At 35.4% G+C, this 22,220-nt stretch overlaps 3 protein-coding genes across 3 annotated transcripts; all 3 read left to right on the top strand.

The window, feature by feature from the left end:
• Positions 1–4,581: 4,581 nt before the first annotated feature.
• Positions 4,582–11,768, top strand: LOC100263950 (bet1-like protein At4g14600). The gene is made up of 4 exons (XM_002263330.5): positions 4,582–4,884; positions 4,967–5,090; positions 10,893–10,949; positions 11,459–11,768. The coding sequence occupies exons 1-4, from the start codon at positions 4,862–4,864 to the stop codon at positions 11,618–11,620; spliced, it is 366 nt and encodes a 121-aa protein (XP_002263366.1). The 5' UTR covers positions 4,582–4,861; the 3' UTR covers positions 11,621–11,768.
• A 2,486-nt stretch (positions 11,769–14,254) lies between these two features.
• Positions 14,255–15,318, top strand: LOC100853358 (classical arabinogalactan protein 2). Its single transcript, XM_003635002.4, has one exon. It carries the CDS (start codon positions 14,580–14,582, stop codon positions 15,033–15,035), a length of 456 nt encoding a protein of 151 aa, XP_003635050.1. The 5' UTR covers positions 14,255–14,579; the 3' UTR covers positions 15,036–15,318.
• Positions 15,319–17,768: 2,450 nt separating this feature from the next.
• On the top strand, positions 17,769–21,369 carry LOC100267226 (protein DETOXIFICATION 27). Its single transcript, XM_059738550.1, has 8 exons — positions 17,769–18,343; positions 18,451–18,992; positions 19,096–19,182; positions 19,279–19,335; positions 20,435–20,673; positions 20,776–20,894; positions 20,975–21,064; positions 21,172–21,369. Exons 1-8 carry the CDS (start codon positions 18,059–18,061, stop codon positions 21,217–21,219), a joined length of 1,467 nt encoding a protein of 488 aa, XP_059594533.1. The 5' UTR covers positions 17,769–18,058; the 3' UTR covers positions 21,220–21,369.
• The last annotated feature ends 851 nt before the right edge of the window (positions 21,370–22,220 follow it).

The following is a 22,220-nucleotide window of genomic DNA, read 5'->3' as shown; positions in this document are numbered from 1 at the left end:
GGGCAAAATTTTGCCTTTTGAAAACTTAACTTTTTACTTTTCAAATTCAATGGATTTTGTGAAAAATAAATCACCTTTCATACACTGTAATAGTGATATTGAGGAGCCTTCCAAAAATACCCTCATACACTTTGACATAATCAATTACTCAGCAAAGTCATGTTCCACTTAAGCCAGTGACATGGCTCATATGACATGTAGACACTCCATGTGGCAATATTTTTTTAAAAATATTTACTAAAATATAATAGTGAGATTTACCCGAAATCATTTCTTCTGTGTTGAATCAAAACCCTAAATCCCTTCTTCTCTCTTTCAACCAAACCCCCCAAATCCCTTCTTCTCTCCTGAACCAAACCCTAACTCCAAAAACCCATATTTTTTCACTTTCTTTCACAGCCACAATTCGCGAGAGGAGCTTGCAGTGAAAATAGAGAGAAGTGGTCCGAGCTGAGAGGAGCTTTCCCAGGTACGAATGTAATGGATTTATGAGTTAATTTGGGTTGGTATTGATGCTTGTTGAGATCTTTGACATAAAATTGGGTAATTTTTTAAAAATATCACACACGCACACAGATCCACAATTTGAGGGCAAAGGTTGTGGTTTTCAGCGTGGCTAAAAAATCATGGATTTAGGGTTTGTAGAATTTAAATCCAACCCGCCGCACACGCACACAGATCCACAATTTGAGGGCAAAGGTTGTGGTTTTCAGCGTGGCTCAAAAATCGTGGATTTAGGGTTTGTAGAATTTAAATCCAATGGCATAAAAACAAATAAAACTTTAGAACAGATCCAGAAAACACAGGGAGCAACAAAATAAAAGCATTTTTTTTTTTGGTTTTCCTTGGAAGTTTTGATGGATTTCTCTCGGAAATCAAACGATGATGAATTTTCCCGGAAATCAAATGGAGGATGGATTTTCTTGGGAAGCAAATTGGGGTTGAAAATAAATATTAATAACATGATTAGATTAGCACCTGCGAGGATTGAGAGTGGCAGAGGAAAATAAGGCATGATGCTTGCCTGGAGAAGAATTCAACAAAGGGGCTTCTTGATGCCTCACGCGTGGTGGCCGGACCCATCAAAATCTGAAGCATCAACCACCATTAGAACCACAGACCAAGTTCCAGAGGTTGAAACCAATCTCCTCCCAACAGTGTGCTCAAAATCAACCTCCGGCAACAAATTCTCCACCGTTGGGTCCTTCACCTTCCCATAATGCCTCAACGAATGGCAACGAGCATGTTTGTTTTTTAGATATAGTATAGAAATAAAAAGGAAACAAATCACAAGAACAATATTATAAATCAAAATTATTAATTATTAATTATAAATAATTAATTATCCATCTTTATTTTGGTTAAATCAAAATTTCAGTTTTTATCAGTAATATTTTATAAATTAAAATTAATTTGATAAGATAAATTATTAATAATATTAATTATTTAAATAAATTAATGTTAATAGAAAATTTTGTTACCATATATTAATGTTTTGAACCACATATTTCCATTTAAAAATCAAACATTTGTATTAACATTAATATATGGTAACAAAATTTTCTATTAACATTAATTTATTTAAATAATTAATATTATTAATAATTTATCTTATCAAATTAATTTTAATTTATAAAATATTACTGATAAAAACTGAAATTTTGATTTAACCAAAATAAAGATGGATAATTAATTATTTATAATTAATAATTAATAATTTTGATTTATAATATTGTTCTTGTGATTTGTTTCCTTTTTATTTCTATACTATATCTAAAAAACAAACATGCTCGTTGCCATTCGTTGAGGCATTATGGGAAAGTGAAGGACCCAACGGTGGAGAATTTGTTGCCGGAGGTTGATTTTGAGCACACTGTTGGGAGGAGATTGGTTTCAACCTCTGGAACTGGGTCTGTGGTTCTAATGGTGGTTGATGCTTCAGATTTTGATGGGTCCAGCCACCATGCGTGAGGCATCAAGAAGCCCCTTTGTTGAATTCTTCTCCAGGCAAGCATCATGCCTTATTTTCCTCTGCCACTCTCAATCCTCGCAGGTGCTAATCTAATCATGTTATTAATATTTATTTTCAACCCCAATTTGCTTCCCAAGAAAATCCATCCCCCATTCGATTTCCGGGAAAATTCATCCTCGTTTGATTTCCGAGAGAAATCCATCAAAACTCCCAAGGAAAACAAAAAAAAAAAAATGCTTTTATTTTGTTGCTCCCTGTGTTTTTTGGATCTGTTCTAAGGTTTTATTTGTTTTTGTGCCATTGGATTTAAATTCTACAAACCCTAAATCCACGATTTTTGAGCCACGCTGAAAACCACAACCTTTGCCCTCAAATTGTGGATCTGTGTGCGTGTGCGGCGGGTTGGATTTAAATTCTACAAACCCTAAATCCATGATTTTTTAGCCACGCTGAAAACCACAACCTTTGCCCTCAAATTGTGGATCTGTGTGCGTGTGTGATATTTTTAAAAAATTACCCAATTTTATGTCAAAGATCTCAACAAGCATCAATACCAACCCAAATTAACTCATAAATCCATTACATTCGTACCTGGGAAAGCTCCTCTCAGCTCGGACCACTTCTCTCTATTTTCACTGCAAGCTCCTCTCGCGAATTGTGGTTGTGAAAGAAAGTGAAAAAATATGGGTTTTTGGAGTTAGGGTTTGGTTCAGGAGAGAAGAAGGAATTTGGGGGGTTTGGTTGAAAGAGAGAAGAAGGGATTTAGGGTTTTGATTCAACACAGAAGAAATGATTTCGGGTAAATCTCACTATTATATTTTAGTAAATATTTTTTAAAAAATATTGCCACATGGAGTGTCTACATGTCATATGAGCCATGTCACTGGCTTAAGTGGAACATGACTTTGCTGAGTAATTGATTATGTCAAAATGTATAAGGGTATTTTTGGAAGGCTCCTCAATATCACTATTACAGTGTATGAAATGTGATTTATTTTTCACAAAATCCATTGAATTTGAAAAGTAAAAAGTTAAATTTCCAAAAGGCAAAATTTTGCCCCTTGGTGTATGGTTACATAAATTCCCCCAATGGAAAACCCTTGGTCTTTTAAGGGGTCTACAGTTACTTTTGTAATTATAAGGGATTTTTGTTCCTTTTAAACGGAATCCCTTATTATTATTTGTTTGGACCCAGGTACCGAAAAGTAACCACCATTCGGGAGGTGCCATTTTTCAAGTTCAGGACCATGAGTGTTACATTTACTTCTACTCTTTATACTCTGATACATAGCCGTTTGTTTCGATCAACGGTGTAGATCTCATTATGCATATTCATCGATTCATCCCATTATACATATTCATGTACCCTAACATTTTTCTCTTCGTGAATAGCACTAATAAAAATAATAATTATTATTATTATTATAAAATAAACTTTAGACAATTGTGTTTTGAATCCAATTAGGTCCAAAAATTAAGTTTTGGTTAGTATAAGTTGCATAATTGATGGGAATGATATAAAATATAAAAATATCAATATGCCCTTTAAAACTATCGCAATGTTTGACAAACTTTTTTTTTTAATCTTAAATCTTTTTTTAATAATTATTCTGAAAATTTATTATTTATAGAAAACTATTTTTTTTAAATATATTATAAAAATATATCATTTAAAAAAAATAAAATTAACATATTTAGTTATTTTTTATATACACAATTTAAAAAATATATATTTTCCAAAATATTTGATTTTTAAATAATAATAATAAAAAATTATTTTTATTTTTTCAGAAAATTGTGTATTTTTTTCCAAATCACTAAATTATATTGAATTTTATTGAGGTTTACAAAATGAATAAAATTTAAATTAATGTTTTCCTTGTTTTTTTTTTTCATATTCAACAAAGGTCATTTCGGGAAAGATAAAAAATTTATATCATTATTTTCAAATTTTATACTTCCTCTAGGTCTTGGACTTAAATGGTAAACTTATATGAACCAAAATTTAATTTTTTTGTCCAACCGGGTCTTAAGCACAATTGTCCCAATAGACTTTCCAGTATCTATCACATAATTTTTTAAAAAAAATAAAAAAAATTACATTAATCTCTTATTAAAATTTTAATTATTTTTATTAATTACTATTTGATAAATCAATTTAATAACTTAAAATCATTTAATAATTTAATTTAAGTCATTAAATAAATTAAACATATTTGATAAAATAACTTAATGATATAACTTAGAGTCAAAAATAAATTTAAGTAATAAATAAAAATAATTAACTTATTCTTAAGTGTATATCTTTATTTTACTTTTTTCTCATCATTTGGTCTAATTACTTCCATGATTACTTGACCTTAGTTATCTTAATTATAATTTATAAGGATAAATATGTTAATTTGATAATTTAAAATAAATCTTAAATTATTTTTATTAAATAACCTTAATATTTAAAGTAAAAATTAAATAATAAATTTTAAGTTAATATATTAAATATAATTTAAACTTAAATTCAATTTAAATTATTAAATAATAAATATTAAATTCACTTATTTTAGATCCAACTCTTATATAAAATATTTTTCATTATCATTTGATTTTCCAAGGATAATGCAATAAAAATAAAATATAAGGAAATAAATATAAAGATAAACATAATTTATTAATTTATATGTATTTTTTATATCTCTTTATTTTTTATTTCCTTCTATTCTTTTTTCCTTGAATAACTTTGGTCATTTTGATGAATTCAAGGTTAGGCTTTCCAAGCTCTTGTAAAACCTAATTCAGCCGGGAGGGGAAATCGTTTGATTCTTCCTTTTTGTTCTTCGTTCTAGGGTTAACAGTTCGTACATATTGCGCTTTCACTTCTCTGGATCCACACCAATGGCCAATCTCTACAGATCCAGGTTTCCCAATCTTTCCTACCATTGGATTGTAATGACTTTTCTGACATTGATCGTTAATTTTGATTCTAAAATTGTTCTGCAGAGAAGGTCTAAGCGCGAGACCAGTAGCTAATTCCGATGAAATTCAGTTGAGGATCGACCCAGTGCACGCCGACTTGGACGAAGAGATCACGGGTCTCCACAAGAAAGTTACAATGCTCAAAACAGTACGTTTTCTTCTCCATTTATGAACTTATGAGATCGGATTTGAAGAAGTTAAAAGGTTTTGGTTTTATTGTTTTGTTGAATTATTCGAAAGATATGCCCATTTATAGCCTAGAATAGAGGCTTTTATGAAATTCCGGTTTCTGAACTGTGAGTCTCAGCATATAAAGGTTCAATTATAATTGACCTTAGAGGAACTTGGATGGTGAGTAGTTCATTTCGTTAGAAGGGGTTGGTGGATACCTGATGGGTGTACAGTGGGCAAGGAAAATGTGTAATGGGTGGATCAGTTTATCTCATTGTAAGCTAGAGTTGGTGCTCAAGTGGAGGAAATAATTCCATCACATTGAAAATTGGTCTTATAGTTATGTGCAATGGGAAATTAAGAAAATATGCATTAGATTCAAGGTTTCGAAGGATAAGAAATGGGCCAAGTGAGCAGGCATGTAGGTTTTTTATGGAAATTTTAAAGTAACATGCAGGACAAATGCGAATCATGACATAATCCTCTTCTTTGAACTCTCTTGTCCTATGATGTGCATTGGTAGCAAGTTTATAATCTGCTTTATTCATAACAAATTTTCATTGTAACTCAACGTGTAAGTCACAATAAAGGCTTGGGTGGAATCAAAAGGACTGTAATTAGCAGGCATAGGAATAAGATCAATGGGTTGGTGAGGTGTGAGGTGAGAGAACTTCAAAAGGACATTATGCTTGTGGATTGATTAACTGAGTTATTGTAAAAAAGACTTAGGGATGGATAAAACAAGATCCTAATTTCCAAGTTTCTCACCAACTAGACACCTAAGCAAGTCACCCAAACTATGATTAACAAATTTTGTCTTGCCATCTTTTTGAGGATGAAACTAAAAGAATACTTCAAAGTGGTTTCAAATAATTTCTAAAGAGTCTTATGAGAATAGGTAACAAACTTGGCATTCTATCATATACTATGGTAGAAGGTAAACAATGTAACAATGTAACCTCATAATTTTGTTTAAAACAACTTTGTCATATGGAAAGCATCATCAATCTTAAAACATAAGATAAAATGGGTCATCGTAGAGAATCTATCCATGGGTACCAAAATGGAGTTATGACCTCTATCAATCTTGGGCAACTTGAGGACAAAATCCATGCTAAGATCACGCAATGTGTATGTGTATGTGAAATAGGTGATAGAGTGTACAAACTTGTGTTTCTTAGCCTTGCCTAACTGATAAGTATGATATTAGGAAACAATTTTAACATCTTTTTTCAACAAAGGCCAATAAAACCTATCTTCAACTAAAGCTATAGATTTATTCCTACCAAAATATTCAAGCTAGACCACTAACATGTAATTCCCAAATTAGAAACTCTCTTAAGTATGAGGAATGTACAATTTAACTCCTTTAAAAAAGATAACCATCCCAAAATGATGAGAAATAGGCATTATTTCTATTAGAACTATCTAAGAAATCGTGAAGTTAGCACTAAAATCCAAACAAGTAGGACACTCATCCTTAATTTGCTAAAAAAGATAACCTTCTATCTATCAATTCAATTTAGCTTTGTTCGTAGGATCCATCCTATAATGAGGAAGATTAGGTAATTGTTATCCTAGGGCTAAGTCTATAGCATGCTGAATGTCTCTCAATGGTGATAATTCATCAGAAAAGTCTTCAAGCATGACATCCTTAAATGTTTCTAGCAAATAAGTAACTTTGGAACAACAATTGAAATTGGACTCAGATGAAGTGTGAAACCCTTTCATAACTATGAGGGTATATGCTAAGCTAGTGTCAAACCTTGCATTCTAAAATGGCCTAAGAGGCAAAATTCGAATTCTTTTCTTAGGTTGATACTTATGAGTAGACTTATCGACAAGTTTGCACTTTTAAAGTGTTGGCTTATCAGGTTTTAAGAGAATTATTCTTCCTCCATGGCTAAATTCATCGGTATTATTTCACATAAAATTCCTCACATCATAATCATATAGTCATGGATGTCCTAACAAGATATGTGTGACACATATGGGTAAACATGATAGTAAATGCTTCTGAACAAGGTCCTAACTTAAGTGTAACTAGACACCTCTCTTTAATAGGTAGAGAAGTTTTATCCACCCAAGCTACTTTAAATGGACGGGGACGAGACTTAGGTTTCAGGTCAAACCTAGCAATAGTGGATTCAGACACCACATTCATGGCGCTACCCCCATCAATGACTAACTTACTTGCCTTATCCCTAAAAAGAGCATAAGTATGGAAAATACTCAAAATGTTTTCATGCATAACAGTCAATTAGGCTAGTCAAGTTACACCACATCACATAAAACCTCTTCATCCTCATTAACCTCAAAATGTTCCTCCTCACAATAAGGATTTTCCATGGGCTCAAGTTGGAAATACTCAGTCTTCTTGGGTTAAGGCGGTATCCTCTTGTTTTAAGGCAAGAGTATGTTGTGGGCCTTTATAGACTGTGTCTCTTTGCATGCATGATAATGATGGCACTCAATTCAGGATGTAGTTGGACAAGGACTAGATGAATTGTTTGAATTACTCTTATTCATTTAGCCTTAAAGGTTGAAGTAGTATTAGGGTTATGTCCATCATTTGGTCAAGGAAAGACAAGCTATGACCTATCGGCACTCTTAGGGATGGTACTAGGCCGAAGTTGACAGCAGTGGATAGGTAAGATAGGAGCATACCTCATAGGATAAGAACAAAGACAAGTTTCTAGGGTCTTACGATAAGCTTCCTTTAAGAACTTAAGAGAATGCAAACTAACCTCATGCTTGATTTCAACTCTCAAATCATTTATAAACCTTGTAACAATAGCCCAATAATCCCTGTGAATGCCATAACATAACATTAATTCCTCAAATCGAGCCATATATTCACTAACAAAGGAATTCGTTTCCCTAAGGTTCAATAGTTAATCTAACAAGTAATTTGTATTAAAAACTGGTAAGTACTTTTCTGTAAGTCTTGACTTCATCTCTTCCCACACAATAATAGGGTTTTACCTAAATAGTCAATTTCATGTAAGATTGATTGCTAATGATGCTTTGTAGACCCTATCTATTTCATCTCAATAAAACAAACTCGTTGAATGTGTTAAAGAGAATGATATACATTGTGAACCCAGATCCTATAAGTTTAAGCTTTTAGAAAAAGTGGTAGTTTAGCATGGTATATGACCCTTGTTTGGCGAGAGGTCATGTGTTTGAATTGCACCACATATTTATTTTCCTAATTTATTGATTAAACCCAAAAAAGTTCAATTGTGGTTGTTTACCTATGGGTTTGTGTATCTCCCCATGTGTGGGTATGAGGCCACTTGTGGGAAAGGGTGTTAAGGAGTATGATATACATTTTGAACTCAAATCTTGCAAGTTCAAAATTTTAGAAAAATTGGTAGTTCAACATACTGTTGGTCAAGTTGTAGTAGTCGCACCACTCAAAATTATTTTTAAGATTGGCTAACTAATCAAAAAACATATTTGAGTTTAAGCTACCATCAAATTTTGGAACCTTTATCTTGATCCTCCTAGTGATATAACTTACCTGATCATGGATATGCTTGGATTGATTGTAATGGTACCATGGAAGTAAAGGTTGATGTTATTGATAATGGTATCTATCCTAGTGTTCCCATTGCCTAACAGTATCCCATTGGAAAATTGTGACATAAACTCTCTTCTATCTCCATTGATTGGAGCACCAAAAGCGTCATCCTCATTTAGGGTTCCACCATTGATTGGACCTTTGTTTATGGGTGGCTTTCCTAGAGGCATGGGTAGCAGGCCCACTTGAGAATTCCCAAGTCTCCTACAATTTGGGGATTGATTGACTTTTGTCCAAAGTAGATTTATCTATTGTTTCTCCCCCATGACACTTTCTAGGATCTTTCAACAAATAACCAAGGTTCATGGCAAGTTTAGTCATAATATCTTTCACTATTGTCAAATCTACTTGTGGGATTGTCATAGTGGTTATAAGGTTTTTTACATCCCCTTGAAGGGCCAAATGGGATTGTTCTAATTTAGCGACCTTCATGTTTAGTGAAAACAAGGGTCTAAAGGGAAACAAAGACAAATTGTGAGGGGGAAAAAGTAATGCTGAGATGAAACATGAATTAATTAATTAATTAATACCAAATTTCTTGTAGACTGGGTGTACAACAATAAAAATAAAAACTCAAATAAAGGACTATGCAATAACTCCAAAGAAAAGCACAAGAGATACAAAATAGATAGGACATAAAGGGTAGATATATATTTTAAAGTAACAGGCAAAGGGTAATACAACCACAAAGGTAAGAATCTTAGCACACTACCTATTAAACCAAAGAACTAAAACTAAAAGCATAAATTTTCAAGTTTTTGGAAAATTAACCTTGAGATTTCCTAGTAGAATTGAGCCTTGAGATTGGTGCAAGGATTCCAACAATGCAAAACACATCCAAAAATTGACTTGGACTAAAGTTTAGTGCTTGTAATGAATTTGTAGCATAGTGGGGGGGAGTATTCCCAATCATTGTAGTATGATGGTAAGTATACCTATTGCAAAAACATGTTCAAAGTCAACCTTGGTTTGATACCAATTGATGTAGAACAATAGAGAGAAAGAATATAGGAGAGGGAAACAGAAGTAGAAGAGAGATTCCAAAGAAATTACAAATATTATTAATAAAAAAACCTCTGAAGTTTTTAACATCACTAGACCTATATGTAGATAAACAATCTTAACTCTAGTAGGAAAGCAATTTTAATAATCCTGATTGTAATAAAGCTTTATCACTAAATAAAAATGACCCTAAAATAAGTAATAAATAACAAAATCTCACTTATTAAATTTACACTTAGCGTAAGTGCATACTTTAACTTCTTCATCTTTATCAGTTATCTTGGGTTGCTCAGTTTAACATAGTGCTGGAGAAGATTTAGAGAGTGATACCAACCATTTGAAGATTTTTAGTGTCAAGCTTGGCGAAGGTGTGGGATTGTTTCAAATGTCAAAGGGGAAGAGGTTTTATAGAGTCATCTGATAGAGTGGGTGCTTTGTCCTTGGTGTGCACAAGGCCTCTGTGAAAATTGTCCAAGAGAAAAGTTGATTATTGTTTACAGTGTGGAGAGATTTGTGATTTGGGGTGTGTGTGAATTATGGGGATGAGGGTATAATTTTACTTGCTTAGATGATTTTGTTAATTTAACTTACTGTTTATTCTTTTGTGGTTTCATGTTAAAGTAAATACTAATAACTAGGTAGATCTTTTCAAATACTCATGTTCTACAGGTTAATCCAATCTACTTTTCCAAATGGAACTCCTCCAGCTTATTTTAGGTTGTTCATTAGCTCTTACATGCAAAGAATTATTTCATTTTTAAAGTTGTTTAAACCTCAAGTCTAGGCTCAAGTGGTGAAAGTGGGGTGGGATGGGTTTTGTGTAGGTTTCAGATCTTCTGATATTCTTGTTCAAGTATGAAAAAGATAAAATGAAATAAAAGAGAAAATCTGTTCATATCTAGCTGCTTCCCTGCAGTAGTAGTTCATGGTATGAACTCTTACCAATCCTGTTGGCCTCAGCATTTTGCTGCCATTTTCCCAGTAATTTTGAACTGAAAATTAGGCTGACCTGTAAGCATCAGTTTTGCCCATTAACGAGACAGCAATTTTTGATAAAGGATACTCATGCACAAATCTCAAATAGCACAAACAGCACCTACAGGTTAATTGTTATTTCTCTATGTAGCAGTTGCCAAGCTATTTTGTTCTCTTTCCAGTTTTATAAACTTTTATTCAAATTTTGCTTTGCAGGTAGCTCAAGAGATCGAGTCAGAAGCAAAATTTCAGAATGACTATATTTCTCAACTGGTAAAATTCTAGCTTGAAGTTGAAACCTTATTTTCTTTCCATTTCATTTTCTTCAAAATAATTTTCTCATCTTTGATTATATTATCAAAAATATGAAAAATAATTCAAATATAATTAAAATTAGTTAGAAGTTTATGCATTTTAAAATTATTTAATTTTTGTGTAATGAAGGAAAACGAATGAAATAAATTTAAAGAAATATATAAAATAATTTATTAAATTTAAATCTTTTTTTTTCTTTACATTTTCTTTTCTTCCACTTTTCTTCTTTATTTTCTTTCCTTCACATTTTTTTACCAAATTTTTCAAAAACCAAACATAGCCTTTATAAATCCACGTATTCTTATGGTTAGTGCTTAGTGGCACTCGAATAGAACCACTACTGAAGTCTTGGTTTGCATTGTTTTCATATTTTCTTTTGTGACGTACATCTTGTGGGTGTTTTAGTACTTCAGTGTGCCAATTTTGTTTGTTTCCATTAAACTTGCTGCTTCTGGTCCTTACAACAGCAAATGGCACTGAGCAAAACCCAAGCGGGATTGAAGAACAACATGAAGAGGCTGAACAGGGCCATGGCGCAGAAGGGTTCAAATCATGTTTTGCATGTGATACTCTTTGGACTAGCTTGTTTCTCTGTGGTGTACCTATGGTCGAAGCACTTACGAAGGTGAGGACCACCAAATTAGTTTTTCTACAATCCTACTTCCTCCAGAGTGTCGGTGGCTACTTCCAAGAGTTTTTGTAAACCATCAATCACACATATTAACTTTGATTTAAACTTTAAAGTAATGAAAGCTCGTCATGAAGGGATTTACGCAACTTTTTCTTCAAATCTTCAAGTGGTTTCCAAGTGTCTTGAATAGTCAAAATTTGTTCACAAAAAGTCTTCAACAAACTTCTGTAAATGGTTAAGTTCTTCAAAATTTTTAGTTTCGAGCTTTTAAATTTGCTCAAGCCCTTGGTCGACATTGTTCAACCCAAAGCTCGGATCAAGGCCCAACTAAACGCACATCGTCATAAATCACGCCAAGGTGAAAGTCATGTTAAGGGTCAAGAAAATATAAGTGAAAACTCAAGAGAGAACAACTTTAACCCTCACCTTGTAAGCATGACGATGACTTGCACGCATTACTTCTTAAAGTGAGGACATTCATAGGCATCTCAAATTTGGTGGCCTCAAAATATAGATCATCAAATTTGATGATTTAACACTTTGATTTTTCAATTTACCAAACCATGAGTTTGACAAATGATGAGATCTGACACATCATAAAACATGACATCCCACCCGTAAAGATTCTAACAAGAGACACAAGCGGCACAAGACGAAATTTTATAAGATTATAAAATCTTGTCTTAAAAATAAAAATTAAATCAAATCAAGGTGGAGTACATGAAATTCCACTAAAGAAGGAGACAAATTGAAAGGAGCCAAATGCAAATTAAATGTTGTAACACTTACAAATGGACCACCATAGATTTAAACTATTGTTACCACTTACCTACCCCAAATTGATTATATCATATCATAAATTGTTTTTCAAAAAAATAAAATAAAGTAAAATAAAATTCACTATCGACAAAAGTGAAAAATAAACATAAAGTATTCACAGAAAAGAAACTTCTCCTAACTTCTATTCCTTCATTGATTTTATTTTTATCATACTAAAGTAAAAGCATTCTTAAAAAAGTACATTTAAAATATGATAGGGCACAAGGGCTACAACCTATTGCGTAAGACTGGTAACTAGGCAGTATCACATCCTGAATTTTCAAGTTTCAAACACGTTGTGGTTGTTTAACAACAAAGTTGACATATCAAAAGTGTCCCGCAGGAGTCGTGACAACCTAATTGGAAATCAGTGAACAATCACAAACAAGAAGAATGAACTTTCGATTTATTTTATTTTATTTTTAAAACTAAAAGGTTGATCACACTCAAAGTGGAGTCTGACGAGTGAGCTTCTGAATTTAGACTTTGTTTTATTTTTCCGCCTCCACGTTTCCTTTACCAACAATGAAGCTTAATCACAAATCATACACTACCAAGTGCCATGTGCCACTCAAGAAATTTGCAACGTACCATCCATATCTAATATGTCAAGAAAGACACAAAATAAGAAGGGAGATCAAATTCATAATCCACAAGAACATTTTCTACACTCAAGGACGACATTAACATTCTACCTTCCTGATAGACAAGCAGAGTAACATCATCCTTTATATTTATATGGGGATAAACATTCTAATTGACCTTCCCATCCTTCAATTTGATTGGAATTGGTTGTCATGGCCTTCAAATCATACTAAAATTATCAACAATCATGAGCCTAAAGCTCCAAATTTATGGCCATCCATTTTCTCAAATTACGGCCATAATTTAATCTTTGCCAGCTCTTGCCAGCCCTTGTTCATAATTGTAGCAACATATAAGTTTGATTATTTAAAGTACGCCAACAACTCCCATGATTGGCCCACTGCGCTTGTCCCCATTTCCTATTGCACAGAACATGCGTACCTTCGCCTTCACTGCTTGCCAGCTGTCCCACATTCCCCCACCAGTCACACGTGCCTCTCAATAACGTCCGGTGTGTTCTTCCCTTCCACTCTACTTCCCCTTACATTCATCATGTCTCTCAAACTTTAAAATTCAAGGCACCACGTGCAGACACACAAAAACAGGCATTCTGGGCAACGGCTCTCTAGCATGTTTAGTTGGTCTCCATTTGCGATTCTTTTTTTAATGATATTTTTTCTCTCTCCCCCAATTATCTTAATCCAACGGCTATAATACAGCTAATCCAAATTGCATTAAAATAGTCGGGTAAGTTTCGGATACGACAAAATGTCCCGTCTAACCTACAGTGATTTGACACGTGTAATGGGACCCGCTTTTGACCTGGTCCCTTGTGGTGGGACGGTTCGTTCAAACGCTGCATAAAGGCGGTGGCTACGTGTCCAAGCTAAGGTTTGGGAACAGTGGTGTGACTGTGTGAGTATTCACACACCAGAGATTGGAGGCATTCAATCATGCATGAATATTCAAAGGGTACTCCTGGAAATCAACCGACTTTTGAAAAGGTTAACGCGGTAGACAGACTGGGAAGAAAAGTTCTAAATATTTTATTCGCACGTTCGGTAGGGTAGATGGAGACATTTCACTGACCATCATTAACCGACACATGTTCATGTTAGGGATATTCTAGTAATTTATATCCTTTTTAGCTGGACATAAGTGGAAATTAGCTCAGTTGAATAATTGAGTCAGATTACGATAATAGCCTTTGTTATGACGGGTGTTGGGGTGTGATTGGTTGGCTTTTAGGTGCGCCTTCTTGGTTCAGACCTAGAAGCTTCTAAGAAGAGGGGGAGGAGAAATAGTCCCAACTCATACACCAACATCTCTGAGTTGAGCCCATTAAGTTTATATCTATAAATATATGCAGTTTCAGAAGATTCTCAAGCATTATTGATTAATATCTCTGGTTTCTCAAACCCTCCACTTCTGCTCCTCTCTTTATATTCTCATACTTTGGACGCTCATCCTCACCTCCCATCTTCACCTCCTGCTCTCTTTCTCTCTGTCTCTCTCTATTTCTCTGTCTCTGAAACTTTCTTTCTCTGGAGAAGATGAAGATGACTTCCACTGGGTTTAAAGTTGTGATGATGCTGGCTTTGTTGGCCACCTCATGCATGGCACAAGCTCCAGGAGCATCTCCAACACCGACACCCACACCCCCAGCGACCTCGCCTGCACCATCATCTCCGCCGTCCACTCCAGTTCCATCTCCGGCACCATCCTCTCCACCTACTTCATCTCCAGCTCCTTCTCCCACCACTGGCTCAACCCCATCACCCACTCCTTCTCCCTCCTCCACCTCACCTTCCACACCCCCTACTACTACACCATCTCCTTCTCCCAGCATCGCTTCTCCTCCGGCACCGCCGACATCCGGTTCCGGTTCACCCCCTACTGCAACCCCTACTGAATCACCCAACGGCAGCTTCGCTGATGGTTGGTTGAACAGAGTCGTCATTGCCGGAACTGCCCTGGCCGGATCATTCGTGGCGGTGGCCATGATCTAGAGCGGGACCTGACCCACGTGGATGAGGGTTGGCATTTCAGGCCTTTGGTTTTCATGGACGGTTGAGATCTCTTTGTGTTCTTTGTTCGGTGATTAGCCCACTTTGTATTATTTATTTTATTTTGCCTGATTATGTTTGTTGATTTTATTGGACGAGGATTGTTTCGGTGGTTCATTGCTTTTTGTGTCGACACGTGTACCAATTTGATCTGTTGGATTATTATAGACATGACTCCGGTGTACATTAGCTGAATAAAACACTTCCTATTCTTTCCTTTGATTTATCATAATTCATACACCCTGTCTAATCCTTTCTTTTCGGCACTGACTCAAGCTACTATTTGAAATCATGCCTCTCCGAAATTACGGAAAGCCTCTGTTTGTATCAGGCCACTTGCCTTCTTGTGGTCAAAAGATTGGTTTAATTTTTCAAAGTTTCTTCATCAGAAGACAGACTTTAACACTGCATCATACTTCTTCTCAAAGTAACCGGCCGGTCGATTCGCACTTTCCACCTCAAGCTTCATGCCCATTTTCTAATTACTTAATGAGTAGGGCTGCCATGATGCCATCCCATCCATACACACATGCTATTCATTTTTTCTTAACTCTCAGAAGAAAATGGGTAAGATTTAGAACTCCCTATTTTACTTATAAATGGTCTCCATCAACCAATTCTTCGGTCACAAATAAACAGAACTCGGGCACTAACCAATTTTCCACGTCTGAATGCTGAATGATTTTAAACAGCTGTGGAACTAATAATAAACGTACATGAGCCAGTGCGTAGAAATCAATCGCTTAATTGAAAGTCCTGGCGGTTTCTGAGGATGGCAGGAGTGCAGGACTAGGGCTTTTTTCAGTAACTCGTATAAAATAAACCTTAAAATAATAATAAGACTTCGACTAAAAGACAAAAGGAAAAGTTGTTGGAAGCAGCAGCCCATCACCTTCGCATCTTACAGCTGCTTCAATGTCGTTTGCCATGGATTTTTTATATTTTTTTCTTGGTTAAAACAATTCAACCGACAATGTTTTGACTATGTTTTGGGGGCCATTTGAACCTTTCTGTAGGGATATGATGAAGTCATTCTATTTTTGGGTTTCACAGGTATCCAAATGTATTCGTCTTTATCAGGGATAGCATTAGTCATTAGAGGTTAAGACTATGGCAACGGATTCGGGACCCAATAGCTCTTACCTTTGGCGGAATCAAATTGGTGTTTGTGATTGTCATACAAGAAATGAGACAAAATATATGGTCCAACTCAATAGAATAACATAATCTCTTGGTGACGGGTAGGGCGGCCACATTGAGTTTGGGTTGATGCCCAATTCGAGTTCAATCCAAGTTGACAACAATTAAAATTAAATCTAATCTGATTTCCAATTCCAACACAAATCCAATCCAATCTCCTTTTTCTAAATTTACATCGATTAGATTATACTGCTTATACTATTTTCAATGTTTTTTTATAACATTTTTTTAATATATTTATATCAAAATTTAAATAATAAATGAGATAAAATTTTAAAATAATAACTAACAAAAAAAAATGTATAAGTAATTTTTTTTTCTTAAATTTTTTAAAAATTGAATATTATTATATAAGATAATATAAATTATAATTATTATAAAAATGTTAAATAAAGTTTAAGTTAAAATTGATATGTTCAACCTAAATTGAGTTTGAATAAAAAAAAACCTTAAACCTAGTCACTTGATTAGTCATAATATTAAAAATGATTATTTAGACCAATTGAATAATCAGATTAGATTTGGGTTGAATTAAGTTAACCTCATCTAAGTTACACCCGTGGCAAAGAATTATTAATAATAGTTTGCCTAAATGAAAATTGAGGCAAGAAGGTGAATTTTTTTTTATTTAAGAACTATTGGATTCAAAATGATTTTTTAATCAAATATATTACTAATAAAAACGTCAGATTAGGCAATAAATCAACTTACCAACATCAAATTGTAATATGAAGCAGGATAGAACTAAAGTACTGAGTCCAACCCCTTTTAATCAAGATTTCCATTGGGCCCAGTTGTGTGTCTACCTATTTGTAAGCGAATAAGGCCCAACCGGCCCATACTGAAGAACAAGAACCCATCCTCCTGTGTAAGATCTTTTGTACTTATCCAAGCCTACGAGCATCAATCAAACCATTCGACCGCAATGTTCTGGATCTTCCAGAAACATCTTCTAAGTTTCTGGACTGGAGACAACGGATCATTCTGGACTTCATTACATCAAGTGGAACGTGTCTAGCTCCTTCGAATTCAGGCCACTTATCTTTTATCTTTATGCCCTCAGAAGCCAGAAAATATTTTTAAAAAGGAGGGAAAAAAAAAAAAAAAACACCCAGAAGACAATTTTGAATGGACTACAATACGCAAGAAAATCAAGAAGTAATGAATTTGCATATGATTGGGAAGTGTGGGAAGCTGAAAAGATAAGACAGAGGTGGCAGCACAACATGACAAATATGATTACCTATGTTCTCACGTAGCATAGAACTCACCAGCTTTGACTCGGGTAACCATGACATTGTAATACACAGATCTGACACAGCCTTCCCATCGTGGAGAGGCCTAGTGTTTTTTATTATCTTCCTTTTCGGGAGACTCTGGGCACCACAAAAATCAATGACATGTAGGGCAGTTTCCATAATATTAGTCTGAACAATTAATTTTGTAGTACCATTTTCCAAAAAATGGACGACAGGATTCTGTTCAAGGGTTTTTAATCGTTTGACAAGTAGTTGAAATTAGAGGAGTTGGAACACGTTTTGACAGGAGCTGGGGGAACTAGAAATACCTATTAATTAATGTAACGACAAGGTTGGGGAGAACTACAATACCCAACATCCATATAAAGGACCAAGTTAATGACCTAAAATCACTTCTTTTGGTTTCAGCTCTTCTCTTAAGTTTTCTCTCTCAAACCTTTTGGGGGGTGGCATCTGTCTGATCATTGAAAATCCAGGAATTAGGGAGAAAGAATCCACGGTCGCAACATGTCCACAAACGGGGAAGTGATAGAGAAAGACGCAAAGGTTCCCTTATTGCAAGATTATTTATCAAGCTATGGAGAAGAGAGGCATGATAGGGATCTTGCAGGGAGGATGTGGGAAGAATCGAAGAAGCTATGGCACATAGTGGGGCCTGCGATATTCAGCCGAATTGCCTCCTACTCCATGCTTGTGATCACCCAAGCCTTTGCTGGCCACCTGGGTGATCTTGAGCTCGCTGCTATCTCCATTGCCAATAATGTCATCGTCGGTTTCGACTTCGGTCTCTTGGTACACACGACTCTATCTCTTCTCTCTTTCATGGGGCCATGGCCTTTTCTGTTATCGATTCTCTTATGTGGGTGCTTTGGCTTTTTTCCTTTTCTATGATTTGTCAGCTGGGGATGGCAAGTGCTTTAGAAACGCTATGTGGGCAAGCTTTTGGAGCCAAAAAGTACTTCATGTTGGGCGTATACATGCAACGTTCTTGGATAGTATTGTTCATGTGTTGTGTTCTCATTCTGCCTTTGTATCTATTTGCTTCTCCGATCTTGAAGCTGACCGGACAGCCCACAAACGTAGCTGAGCTATCTGGGGTTGTGGCCAGGTGGATGATCCCTCTTCACTTCAGCTTTGCTTTTCAGTTCCCTCTACAGAGGTTCCTGCAGAGCCAGCTGAAGAACGGTGCGGTTGCTTGGGTGGCTTTGGTGGCTCTTGTTGTCCATGTGATCGTAAGCTGGTTGTTTGTGTACAACTTTCAGCTGGGGGTGGTGGGCATAGCTATTACTTTGAATTTTTCTTGGTGGGTTCTAGTGATTGGGTTGATGGGTTACACCGTATGTGGTGGGTGTCCTCTCACATGGACTGGTTTCTCCATTGAAGCCTTCTCTGGTCTTTGGGAGTTCGTCAAACTCTCTGCTGCTTCTGGGGTCATGCTCTGGTCTCTCTCTTGCTCTTATGATCTTACTTTTACAACATTTTCCCTTAAACCTCTCATGATCGCTTTCTAATTCTTCTGTAATTCCCATATGCCATAAGAACAGCTTGGAGAATTGGTACTACAGAATTTTGATACTGATGACTGGAAACTTAAAGAATGCAGAGATTGCGGTGGACGCTTTGTCAATTTGGTATGCACCAACAATAATTTTTTCAAGTATAGTCAGTTTCCCTTTTCTATAAGCACATAACTCTCGGTCTTTAATTGGCTTCTACTTTTTCGGCAGCATGACAATAAATGGGTGGGAAATGATGATTCCTCTGGCTTTCTTTGCTGGAACCGGGTAATTTCCTTTTCTATCCTTGTTGTCTTGGATGATGGATCACGGAAGTGATGGAACCCATGTGCCGTATTGTGAGCAATTTCATGCCACGTTCCTTCCGCTCCGTGGCTCACCATAGATAGGGTTTGGTTGGTATTCAAAATATGAGGTCTAGAACACCAATCGACTGAGTCATTCGTGGCAAACTCAGAGATTGCTTTTCGATGGTATTATTATTAATATTATTATTATTATTATTATTATTATTATTATTATTATTATTTATGGCGGTTCATCAAATTTTGAAAATAATACTTTGTCAACCTAAATAAGGATGTTGATGGATAACCTTATCTTAGGGTCCGTTGCAATATGCATCTCAAACGTATTCCTAGTCCGTGATATCTTCAAAGAGACTTAACACCATAAATTTTGAAATGAAAGATACTAGAATGCCATCGTACAGAGCACTTCCTTTAAGAATGGTTTATAGGTTGAGAGAAAGATTTACTTCATTCCTTTTTCCTGACATAGACTTATCTTTTATATTCATACATAAGACAGACAGACAGACATGGTTCCAATAATAATATTTGGAACTCCATCAACATGGGCCGAGGCCCTAGGTTAGGTATGCCGAATGAGTGGGACAAAAAAGAGTAATGAGAGACGGGTCCAGCAGGAGAAATTAGGACCAGTAGAAATATGGGTGAATGGAAAATGGTGAAGTTGGTGAATGATGTGTCTTTCTTCATTGGGTTGCATTTTGCCAAGAAAGTTCAAGTAATCTTTAACCTGCCGACAAGCTTTCGAGTTTCAACATCAATAGGACAATTATTTCTTTCGTGTCAAAAGAAGCCACTTGCTGACAAAATTTTTGTATTCTTGATTGATCAAATAGGATAGGATCTACACATAAAATACCATTTATAATTAGATATAATATTCTTGATTATATTTATATTTGGTTTGTAAATAAAATAAAAAAAATATAACGGTAACCCAAGTTTATAAAATCCAAACTTCATTCATATATTTAAAAATAGTTAGAATTTTTTTTACTTTTAGCTCAAAGGTATTGCTAATTTTGACATTTAAGTGTTACCTTTTAATGATACAGAGTGAGGGTGGCAAACGAGCTGGGTGCAGGCAATGGAAAAGGAGCCAAGTTTGCAACGATTGTAGCAGTGGCCACATCCATTGTGATCGGCCTCTTCTTCTGGCTACTCATTATCTTCTTCCACAATGAGCTTGCCCTAATATTCTCGTCGAGTGAACCAGTCTTGAAGGCAGTTAACAAGCTCTCCATCCTCTTAGCCTTTACGGTTCTCCTCAACAGCGTTCAGCCAGTTCTCTCTGGTAAACTCTTGTCGTCTTATCTGTGATTTCTTCTCAATCTCATGAATCTCTATGAGAAGTTCATTTGCATGCACTTATATAACATTAGGATTTCCTGGACAGGGGTGGCTGTGGGATCTGGGTGGCAATCTTATGTCGCTTATATAAACCTAGGCTGCTACTATCTGATCGGGGTCCCCCTCGGCTTTTTGATGGGATGGGGCTTCCATCAGGGAGTCATGGTAAGAAATTCTGCAAAATTCAGATTTCAATTCATGCTTACTTGGTATGGTCTGACCCTACTGCATATGGACATGATTAGGGTATCTGGGCTGGTATGATCTTTGGAGGGACTGCACTGCAGACCTTGATATTGGCCATCATTACCATTCGGTGTGACTGGGAAAAGGAGGTAAAAAAAAAAAATACTAACTTGTGCGGTTTTTGAATTTTAGTTATGCTTTAGCACATGCCAAATCATATGCATTTCATTTGATTTAATTTGGGTTGAAATTGCAGGCAGAGAAAGCGAGCCTGCATGTAAAGAAGTGGGCAGAGTCGATTTAAAGCTGTGATGGGCTGGCTTATTGAATTTTTATTTGGCATTTTTCCTTGGAAAAAGATTCCACGTTTATACCATGTTGTGTAACTCCACCAAAATAGTCCGAGTGTTATCATTCTTAGATTTTTGCAATCCAAATTGACTATTGGGATGAATTGATATTTTGTTGGTCAAACCAAAAACAATTAATTGGGTTTAGGGGAGGTTAGCTGTGTGTATTTGACAATTTGTGGCCTGACACACACATTGGTATCCACAGCTGATAACTGGCGGCCCAATATATGGATGGTTAAACCCAATAGAATTGCCTAACCCCCTCCCATCGAAACCCAGCCCAAACCCAAACATAATTGCAAATGATATTCTTTTGTCAAATTTAATTGAATTTGGTTGAAGCGGCTGAGTCGGGTGCCTTGGGGCAGTGTTGGGTGTAGAGGAAGCATGCCACATGATCACATACAGTGACAGTTGTCCAATCTCCATTGCATGCAGTTTGGATATATACTGACTACAGAGTGGGAAATTGAAGCTCATTCCCCTGCTGCCAATCAACGCTGAAGGCTGATGCCACCGACAAAGGTTAGGTTAGCTTTGCTTTTATGACTGGAACCCACACTACCCACTACCCTCTGACCTCTCCGTGGGGACGACACTCTCAGAGCAGACCACCGTGAGCATTTCCTGGGATTGAATTCTGTCCTTACTTGAAGGACTTTTTTATAAAAAAAAATGGATTTTAACTTTTTGTTAAAAATAATTATTTTTGAATTTCGGTTGTATTTTTTATTTTATTTTATTTATTTATTACTTATTTAACATAGTGGAGGATCAGTTTTTATCAATAAATAATAAAAAACATAGTGGAGGCCATTTTTTATTAAATAATAATAAATAAATAAATATTTAAGTTAAATAAGCAGGATTGGATGATTCTAGTAGTTCCCAAAGTCTACAGAATAACCAAGTCAAGTCAACCCGTTTCCATTTGATTAGTTTGAAATTCAGC

This window comes from Vitis vinifera, chromosome 7 (genome assembly GCF_030704535.1).
Source record: "Vitis vinifera cultivar Pinot Noir 40024 chromosome 7, ASM3070453v1".
NCBI lineage: Eukaryota > Viridiplantae > Streptophyta > Magnoliopsida > Vitales > Vitaceae > Vitis > Vitis vinifera.
Note: the sequence above shows the minus strand (reverse complement) of the source record. Positions and strands in the feature narration are given on the sequence as shown.

Coding starts and splice junctions, on each gene's coding strand:
- LOC100263950 (XM_002263330.5), top strand. CDS start 4,862: ATGGCCAATCTCTACAGATCCAG. Junction 5,091..10,892: donor AAGTTACAATGCTCAAAACA/GTACGTTTTCTT, acceptor TTTGCTTTGCAG/GTAGCTCAAGAGATCGAGTC. Junction 10,950..11,458: donor ATGACTATATTTCTCAACTG/GTAAAATTCTAG, acceptor TCCTTACAACAG/CAAATGGCACTGAGCAAAAC.
- LOC100853358 (XM_003635002.4), top strand. CDS start 14,580: ATGAAGATGACTTCCACTGGGTTTAAAGTTGTGATGATGCTGGCTTTG.
- LOC100267226 (XM_059738550.1), top strand. CDS start 18,059: ATGTCCACAAACGGGGAAGTGATAGAGAAAGACGCAAAGGTTCCCTTA. Junction 18,993..19,095: donor GCTTCTGGGGTCATGCTCTG/GTCTCTCTCTTG, acceptor CCATAAGAACAG/CTTGGAGAATTGGTACTACA. Junction 20,674..20,775: donor CGTTCAGCCAGTTCTCTCTG/GTAAACTCTTGT, acceptor TTTCCTGGACAG/GGGTGGCTGTGGGATCTGGG.